The following is a 10631-nucleotide window of genomic DNA, read 5'->3' on the forward strand; positions in this document are numbered from 1 at the left end:
ACACACACACACACACACACACACACACACACACACACACACACACACACTATATACCATCCATAATTTTAAATAAAATATAAAAATGGAGTATTACAAAGTTTACTTCAGAATAAAACTGCATGCAGTTTTTTTGCAATCACACCACACTGGAAAGTATGGCATTGTAGTACTGCGCGTTCCAGTGCGGGTGATCGCACTGCAGATGGGAGCCGCGTTTGGGGTTCCTTTGAAATTAGTAGATTAGTTGGTTGCAGCCCTAAACAAAACAAGGTTTCCCAGCAGAACATTGCTAAAAGCATCACATTGCCTCCGCTGGCTTGCCTTATTCCCATAGTGCATCCTGGTGCCCAGGTAGGCAACACACATAAACCTGCCATCCACACAATGTAAATGAAAATATGATGATTTATCAGACCTGGCCACCTTCTTGCATTGCTCCGTGGTCCAGTTCTGATGCTCACATGCCCAAAGTAGGCACTTTTGGGAGTAGAAATGGGTCAGAATGCACAACGAACTGCGATTCACTGTGTGTTTAGACACCTTTCTATCAGAACCAGCATTAACTTTTTCAGCAATATGAGCTACAGTAGCTCTTCTATTGGTCGGACTACACAGGCCAGCCTGTCCACATGAATCAACAGACCTTGGCCGCCCATGACTGTTGCCAGTTCACCTTCCTTGGACCACTTCTGGTAGGTCCTGACCACTGCAGACCAGAAACATCCCACAAGAGCTGCAGTTTTAAAATTACTCTGACCCAGTCATCTAGCCCAATATATCCTACCCACTTCCAGGTGCCCCTGTAACAAGATAGTCAATGTTATTCACTTTACTTCTAAGTGGTCACAATGTTATGGCTGGTCGGTGTGTATAGACATATAGATAGATATACTTACACACTTCCCAGGGAGAGTCAGGGAGAATAGTTGTAGCAGTGTTTCCTAGATCTGCCTGGGTCTGGACTATGTGCAGCCAAATAAAGTCTAAACAGAATAGAAGGGTTTTAAACAGCAATGTATCCTTGCTTTCTGATGACTGACCCAAGACAGACATTTAATGAGCTCAGCATAGCTTTAGGAGTAAAAGGTGCCCCTACACCTTACGATTATCGGACGATTTTCGTATGCGATCGACTTTTCGTCCGATAAAGCGTATGTGTGCATTGCAGTGTCCGACCGACATTACTGTACAATCGTACAACTTTTGACTGTCAAGCATGTTTGAAAACTTTGCTAGATCGTACGATTGTCGTAAGGTTGCTGGCGTTTCCGTCCGTCAAAAGTTGTATGATCTACACTGCGCCAACTGAAATACGGCAAATCAATTACCGCATTTCGTCCAGGTGCTTTTCGTTAATTACGGCTAAATTAATCTTGCGATCATCGGGGCAGGATGGGGCTGCCGTACGAAAATCGTACGACTATTCGATCGGACGAAAAGTTTTGTCCGATAATCGCAAGGTGTATGGGCACCTTAAGTTCTAATATTTGAAGGAAATGAGACCTAAAGTAGAATTCACACTTGTAGAAAGTGAAAAGGCAGCTGCAGTGATGTATGAGTGCTTGTCATATTCTGTGTTGGGCCTGTACAACGTGCTGTCCATTCAATCCTATGTAGAGTTTGTACTATAAAGAATCAGAGTACGAGTTGGCCATAGAACTGAATGAAGTGGCAGTGAACATGTGCAAGCCTGTCAGGGTTACACTTAAGTGCTCCATGTTATATTTTATTGTTTGTTGGATTTTTTGTATTCTCTGTTACATATTGTAATGTATTCTTACTTACCCATGTCCTACAGGACTTTTAGTCACTGACACTGTTGTAACTCTGCGATTAAGCCTGCTTTGTATGCTTGTATTATTGAAAATTGTTTAATAAAAATTACTTGCTTAAAAAAAAAAAAAAGTGCTCTATGCAGTAAAACCTTCTCAGTAACCCTATTAAATAAACCTCATACCTTACTAATGCAAAAACTATCCTAATGTTGCTAGTTGGGGGGCCAAGGTCCTCTTTAGAACTAAATGAATAGGAAGGAAGGGGGAAGAGGAGTCAAAAAGAAAAAAAAAAAACCCCATAACAATCAAAACACGCCAAAGGCACACAATGATTTAAAACTGAAGTTTAATTTGCTTATATTTCACCTTTCCTAGTTCCTCACTCCCAGGCTCATCAACATGCCAATGGCATTTGTGAATAAAAACTTTCAATATATAATTTGTATTTTAGACCCAGCTGGGTCATCACTCGGTATCTGTGCTTCTCTATGCAATGCAGGCAAATCATAGGCTAGAGGTAGGGGCTTTAAATATCTTCAGAACAGTAAACTGCCTTTTGTGATGCTAAGCCTCGATCGCTGAAAGAACCGAAATCCAATGAAAGAGGGGGTGGGCCAGTGACCAAGGCTGGAGAAAAGGCGAGATGATGCCGGACATCTTCCAGCTAAGAAACAAGGTGGGCTCTGTCTACATTGCTGCGCACTGTGAAAAGCTCACAATTTCAGTACAGGAGGGGAACCTGTACACGTGTGTAAGGCTGAAGTTAAGGCTGGAAGTCAGCATTAAAATAAACATAATCGGCTTAATTCAGGCAGCCTCAAAACCAGCGTAAGGCCCTATATTCGCCCTCCTTACCATCTCGTCTTGATTTGTATTGTATTGTAATGTCTTCCTTATATTGTAAAGCGCTGCGCAAACTGTTGGCGCTATATAAATCCTGTGTAATAATAATATATTCAGCCATAAGACTCATTTTCATTGGAAAATTCTGGTCACTATTTGGAAAACAAGAATGCTTATCCTGGTGTGTTATCTTTGTGAACTGAATATATGCCGTCACGACACAAAACCCCGGCAAGATGTGAAGTGCTGTGATATAAATAGCTGTCATTAGAAGAGATATTTACATACAATGGATGAAAGGATCACAAGCGAGCAGAAGGTAAAAGCTTACAAGGTAGAGCCGTTCACACAATGTCAGAGATTAAAGCTGCTCCTGCACATTAGAGCATTATGCAAGCCTGTCATGGTATCTGCACATCATGGCAGGCTTTCACAGTGCCCCCCTCCACTAATGTGACAGCAATCATCTCCCTTGCTGCTCCGTCACCAGCGCTTTCATCTTCAGAGTCCTAAGCAGTCTTGATTGGCCATGCATGTGCACGAGAGTTGCTTCCTCCTGGCACAAGATCACGTGGAGGCTGTACACTGAGCTGTGCTTATACACACATAAGAAAACAAAAAAGCTGACAGGAAGGGAAACACATTTATAAAACAGAAAAGACAAAGTCTCTTCCGTCATTAAAAGATTTTTTTTTAAAAAAAGGAAAAAAATTACACTTCAGGTCTGCTTTAAAAAACACAGCGTTTGTTCCTCCCCCAGCATGTGGCCACAAAGTGAAAGAAGAAGCGGTAGACAGAGCTAGTCACTGTGCTCTCTCCATCACTCAGCATGCTTCATGTTAGCACAAGCAATGCAAAATAACTGACTGGATCCTCGTGCTGCTGCTTCCTCCTCTTCCAGTCTCAACTCAGCACTGCTTGCATTAAAAATCACAATTTGTAGAAGTACCGCGTAAAGGCTGGCATGCCGATATGTTCTATACTGCCCTCATGTGTGGCCCAGGGTTAAGCGAGCTGATCAGGTCTTCACAACTAGAAAGAATAGTGATCAGCAGGTTATCCTATCCACAGTTCTTTAGTATGTAATCCATGTGCAATTTTCACCATGAGTCTTCAGCCTGACACCTCATGTACTTGTGTATATAGACCTCCTCTAATGCAACTCGCATGCTTCCCCTCCCCCAACTGACACCTCCTGACCCATCAGTTCCATCCACAGAAATGTGTTGATCTATTGACGTATGTCATATACATGATGCATATATTTGTATTGCTCTGACATATGCTATAGTGCAGTAGATGGAGAACTCTACCAAACTCAATCTCTGCTACACAGGAGCTTACACTCTAGTTTCCCCAAGCACATGCCTTATTTATAGGATTTATAAAGCGTTAACATATAAACAGATCATTTACACATCGATAAGTAAACCTTTTTTATAATTCACTAGAATTCACTCCTCACTGGCCCCAGGTTTTCAGGGCAAAAATCTTAAAAGGAGAACTATGAGGTGAGTGCTTTTCACTCACCTCATAGTTCTAGCCGACCTGTGACAATGAGACTGTCACAGGTCGGCTCAGTAGATCGGGAGGTGAGCGAACACATACCGGCGTTCACTCACCTCTCGATCCAGTCACAGCTCCCCGTGACAGGGGAGGGATTGGATTCCCCCCTCTCCGCTCCTCCAGCGCTGACTGGCGGAACGGATGGGGGAGGGGGCGGGTACAGCTGGCTCTGCCTCTAGATAGTCAGTCACGCAGCTGGGCGGATCCAGACATAATTGTCGGGATCTGCTTCAGCTGCGGCGTCTCACATCGCAGCGTGCAGTTGCAGAGCAGATCCAGAGCAGGTGAAAAAACTGCAGCAGGCCCTATTTTACCTGCTCTGGAACGCATCAAAAACGCATGCAAATGCCTGGAACACACTGAAAGCCCATTTTAAACTTATTTACCAAAAAGAGCCCGGAACACAGCAAAAAACGCGTCTAAAAGACTAGCGTGCGTGTGCAGAAACCTGACCAGATCTGCATTTGGTGTGAACAAGGCCTAAGGAGAACTATGGGTATAAGCCCTAACCCCATAGTTCTTCTTTAAGATGGCCATACACCTTACAATTATCTGCAGATTTTCTATTATCCGATGGAAAAAGTGCAACAGATTCCTCCATCTACGCTTACCCGTGTGTATGGAGGAATCTCACACTGGGCCAAGCTTCAGCGGGAGATTCCTCCATCCACACAGTTTAGACTAGATAAACAGTTCTCAACAGATTCCTCCATCTATGCCAAACTGTGTGTGTGAAGGAATCTCCCACTGGGCCAAGCTTGAGTATCCTGCTAGTCGGCCCCGCTGGCTGTCATAATACCTGAACAATCTGATTGGATGCAGGCATTGTTCAGGCTGACTGGCAAGATACTGAAGCTTGGCCCAGCGGAAGATTCGTCCATCCACACGGTTTAGCGTAGATGGAGGAATCTGTTACACTTTTTCCATCTGACCATAGAAAATCTGCAGATACTCTATAGAGGTGGGTGGCCAGCTTTACACTGTTACATACAACATCAAGCATTGTTTAAAAAGATAGCAGAGTAAAATAACCTTTGTACCCTGCTGTGATTTTCTTAGGGCAACTTACAAAAGGGAAAAAAAGGGATGCTTTAATACAGACATTATGCTCACCTCCAGCTTTTGTTATTCTGTTGTGCTACCGGCACTTTTACTTTTCCTTCCCAAACTGCTATTTAGGTTCAGCGGAGAGTTTGTTGAAAAGAATGACAGAAGGATAAAAGGGATGAAATGCCTCCCTGAACAGTCATAGAATCAGTGATGGATGCTCTCACAAGGCTTCACTCAGAGGACAAGCTCGTTTTGGGTTGAAAATCCAATCAATGCTCTGGAACGTAATATGGTGTGTGATAGCTACACAAAGGTTTTAATAATAAATACATTTCTATACCCAAGACACTGCCGTTCACATACCGGAAGTCAAAAAGCCGACATCCTCCACCCTGAAGAGAGTACACCTACAGCTCATGCAAGGTTGCATGTACAGTATTCTAGAAGAAACAACATTTCTACAACTACATGAACACCTATGAGCTGCACGAGTCTAGGAGCATGGGGTGCCGCACAAGCATAGCACTCTGGTCCTTCCACATGGCACAATGGATCGCGGCTCTGGCACTCACCCTGGCTGGCACACCACCATGCCTTCAACTTGGTGGACATTATTAATGGCTGCCGTCAGCTAAGAGCTTAACGGCTATTTAAGGGTAAGTGTGCTTTCATATAAGGTACATTTATTCTGCTTGTGTAGAAATCAAGTGTCCCAACCTCTCCTGCCCCAGATGTAGCAGTATATGACAGCTATGGGCTCCACGTATGCTCCAGAAGAATTTCAGAAATCACAATCACCAAAGAGCCACGCTGAAAGCTGTGTAAAGCCAAGTAGATCTATGTGACAGGTGCAGAGTACACCAAGAACAAAGGCTGCAAGAGGTCACTGTCCAGAGCAAGGGGGGCCTACTCGATGAGCCAGTGATAGGAAACGGTGCCACAGGGTTGAATCCTGGCAAATGCTGCAGACACTGCTCCTCCGATAAATGACAGAGAAAATGCTTCACTAAGATTTCAAGTGGATTAAAGCTGAACTCTGGGATAAGCAAAAATGGTCTCATACAAGAGTCATGTGTGTTCTTCCTTGAATCCTGGTGATCTTTGTGTATTTCTTCCAGATCTGTGCAGTAATCCAGTGTGACACTTTGTGAAGCTTCCTGTAATAAAGACCGGTCATTGCTGCTCTCTTTCATTTTGCAAGGTGACTGGTCTTATATGTACCTCCCTCCTGTAGTGTTCTGCAGGCAGCCTGTAGTGGGTGGGGCTTTCTGGGTCCCGCCCACAGTTCTGATCTCTGCACAGGCTAAGGAGAGTGCAGAGATGATGATGTCACTGCTACCTTTACAAGGTAATATCTGGGGTGCAAAAGCATTTGGTGCACACAATGTGGCTTTATACCATTTGCGATCATTGGGGAATATATTCCAATGAGAGTTTTTTTGTTTCTGGATGTGAGCTTTATTGTATTTGGCTCAGTACATCCCTTAGGTGGTAGCATCTGGAAAAAGCTGCTTGTTTTTGGACAGGGGGGTGCAGACAGCAGGACTCTGTAGTGGAATCAAGTATCAGCAATCACTGATAGTTTTTGTTTCTAGTTCTTTGTTTGTTCTGTTAGCATTGCTTTCACAAAGCACAATAGGAGCGGGCACTTCTCTCATCAGAGATTAGTTACTTCAAATATCATTGTGCAAAGAATGCATTGTCTCTTCAGGTAAAAAGCACTTCAAGTTACAGGACATCTTCATTAGGACCACAATACTAAAAACACAAGTTACATTTTATATGGCAAGTGAAAGTTCTGAGAACACAATTCCCAAAACAAAAACTGCATTTCTGGCTAAATCAATCAATCACGGGTCTTTTCTGTTCTTGCTAAAAAAGGTTTTTAGATGTGGAGACCACAAAACACTGGATTGCAAAGGGCGGCCACAGTGGTTCTCTTTCTAGTTAAACTTCCCCTGGGTGCAGATCTGGTGCCGTCCTTTACTACAGAGCAAAGAAAAAGATTAGGTACTGCAAGCGCACCACTGTCTCCCTCAGCCAAGGATTGCAGGCAGTCCTCCAGCCAATACGACTCGGTCAAGGTCAATCAAATATCTCCTTGCTGTCTTTTTCAGGAAGATAGCTGCCCATCTATTGCCACCTTTAGTTAAACATCATGCATTCATGTCAGCTGATGATTAACCAGTAGGAGATCATTGGGATGAGGAGTAAATGCTAAAATAATTCTAGTAACATATTAAGACAAAGAAAAACAAAACATACTAAGGCAAAGTTCATAGCCCACGTACACCAACAAGTGTTCAATTACCAAGTGTATTTTAAAAGGATGTCCAACACTCTGGTCCAGAAATGGAAAGGGAATCCAGTGTAGAAAATGCCTGCACTGGCCACACACCCTGCACGCTGTGATCATTCAATGACTCTTACCATCTAAATAAACGGACACCGAGATTGACCGAAGAGCACAAGGACTGCATGGAGTTTAGGGCTGCAACAACTAATCGATTCTAAGAATAGTTGGCAACTATTCCCATTATCGGTTAGTTGGTTGGGGGTTAAGGAGAGGGAGATTTTTTAATGCAACCAATCGATTTGTTAAAATAAAAAAAATCGAGCAACTAATTGATTATGAAAATGTTAATTAGCTGCAGCCCTAATGGAGTTTATTTTACCATTTATACTGCAATCATCTATCCACATGCAAACGAACATAGCAAGCCAAAATAATGTGAACTAATGGTAAATTAAAAACTGAACTCTGGGAAAAGAAAGCTAGAGAAAGCGATAGAAAATACAAAGCTTAGCTGTGTTTTGGATTAGTATGTTTCCTATTGAAATAAATGGAAACACCTGAATATACACTCATGACGACTGCAATGAGCTTATAAAACATAAAACATCCATTTTGTTGTGTTTTTATTTATTTTAATGGAAAAAAAATAAATCACAAGGGGGGCATAGGTGTGAATCCAGCCTTAAGGTGCCCATACACCTTACAACCATCGCACGACTTTCATCCTGCGATAGTAAGGTAATTAAAAGCTCATACGATCTGCCCACCTTGGACAGGCAAATCATGGCACGCCCTCCCCGCTTATTCCAATGCTGAGCGGGCAGTGTGCGCTTGTGCCCATCGGCCCGTGCGTGACTTGCCCCGAGAACGCCACTCAAGCGTGCTCGGAAGACAAAAGACGTGCGACCGTACAGTAGAAACGGTTGCACGCCTTCCATACACCTACCGATTATCGTACGATCGCGGGATCACCCGCGATTATCGTACAATAAATCGGCCACCTTTAGACTAGTCACAGAAACAGGAGATGCAGGGAAATCTAATGGCCTTCAACACTCCTGGTCCAAAGTGGGGTGTACACGGGTAGATTTTAGCATTAACGTTCATACGAAAAACACTGTCTGAACATTTGATACTGGCGGCAGAAACTTGCCGATTCTCGTTCAAAATTCCCGCTTTTATTTAAAGGAGAACTATGAGATGAGTGATTTACACTCACCTCATAGTTCTAAGCCGACCTGTGACAAATGAGACTGTCACAGGTCGGCTCAGTAGATCGGGAGGTGAGCGAATTGGAATGAATGGAGTTTCTGAACGTAAACCACATTCTCTGTTAGAATTTCGTCTGATCGCGAAAACATTTCCAACATGCTCCTTCGAACATTTTCAGGAACATTGTTGTTTTAGTCAGTCAATCACACCGTACTAATAGATCGATATTCGATGGCACATTCTGAAAACGACTTCTACTTAAGGCTAGTCAGCAGCACTGGTGTCTTTGGATGTTGTTTGAGTGATTGTACATGCGTTTTTAGGCTTTGAGTGTTTTGGGTTTAGCTCCTGGCTCTGTTCATTCGAAGATTTTCCAACTGGCTCCTTCAATAAACTGACCGAGGGCCGGCAGAAGCACCCACTGTGTAAATTTGCAGCCGGTTCATCAAGACCTGGAGGACATTCTCATAAGCTATGGTTAGCTTAAAGGTTTCGTTATTCTTACAGTGCAAATAACAAAAAATTGTGGTTGCACTCTCCACAACCTGAAGAGTAAAGATTTAGTAAGGAGGAATTATCACAACACAGGAAGCAGATGTGTCAAAGCCACAAAGCTTACACAGTGAAACCCTGATGAACAATACTTGCATGCCAGAAACATTGCACATCTCTCATCCCCAACACAAACATCAATTCCCCCCAATAATCCCATTCTAGTGCTCGCTGGAACCGTGTGCTGGTTGAAAATGTAACATGATAAGTGTGCCGTCTCATGAGAGGTGTAGCACCCCCTCTGTAGCTTCAATGGTATTTCCACTTCTGACTTCAGACAAACTGGCTTTATAGGCGCTACATGTTGCCCTTTTTCTTTTTTAAGTTGCCCCTTTTTACTTGTCAGAAAAATGTGCCTTCCCCTTCTATGTAATGTTAAGGGGCTTCCAAGATGTGTTAACCATAATTTACCCGTGTGTGTGTCCCGTGCCAGCAGACCTCATTAACACATTTATACTATATGTACACCAGGGGTGGACAAATGACTACAGAATTCAGGGGGCAATCGGTCCTATCCAGAAGCCAGCAGGATTTTTTAGGAGCCAGTTCCATTGGCAACTGAAGAAAACCTGAAAATGCGGTCACCAGCTGTGATTTTTAAGGAGCATTGGCGACCTGGCTCCTGGGATCTGTACAGTACTAAGGCTGGTCATACACGTATCGATATTTAAAAAAAAATTTACTTGCTCAATTCCTTCATCCAGGCTAATTAGCAGGGACGAGGAGTCTCCTCCACTCTGTATTATTGTATTCTGACAGCAGTGGGTGTGCCGCTGTCAGAATACTCAAACAGTGGCTGCAGCTGATTGGCCGCAGTCACTATTCATCTGAGGATTTTCAGACCTGCTCCTTTAACAACAACAAAAAATTACTTTTTCCAAACACGGTTGTGGCCACACGCTGGTCGAATTATGTCCAAACCAGCAGGACCAGTGTGCTTTGTGAGCAGAGTAATAAAGGGTTAAAGCCACCTTGTATATACTCACACACAAGAACACTGTCCCCTAGTCAAAAGCCTAGCGGTGACAGCTACTTCCTCGAATCATTGCGGCAATGCTGTGTGAATGGGACATACATTCGTCTGTAAAAGTGGAAATACCCTGTAATGAGCACACATCCCCCCTTCCCTGGATGGTGCACACATGTCAGTACCTAGCCGTCTATACAATGGCCCCTTTCATCACCTTCCCCCATTACATGCTTGGACACTCACACTATCCACATGCCGGTGATGGTGAAGGCTGGCAGAGTGATGGGCAGGATCACCCAGCCGGGCATCTTGGAGGAAGGCATCCAGAAGGCGATGATGATGATAATGATGGAGGGGGGGAGAA

At 43.6% G+C, this 10631-nt stretch overlaps 1 protein-coding gene across 1 annotated transcript in view; it reads right to left on the bottom strand.

The window, feature by feature from the left end:
• Window positions 1–10631, bottom strand: part of LOC108785489 (transmembrane protein 150A-like) — a 109065-nt gene extending 98434 nt beyond the window's left edge. Inside the window, exon 1 of the mRNA XM_018554570.1 lies at window positions 10511–10631. Within this exon, the coding sequence (XP_018410072.1) occupies window positions 10511–10590 (80 nt within the window). The 5' untranslated portion in view covers window positions 10591–10631. The remainder of the gene's footprint in view (window positions 1–10510) is intronic.

Source organism: Nanorana parkeri, unplaced genomic scaffold (assembly GCF_000935625.1).
Source record: "Nanorana parkeri isolate BGI_ZX_2015 unplaced genomic scaffold, ASM93562v1 scaffold165, whole genome shotgun sequence".
NCBI classification, from domain to species: domain Eukaryota; kingdom Metazoa; phylum Chordata; class Amphibia; order Anura; family Dicroglossidae; genus Nanorana; species Nanorana parkeri.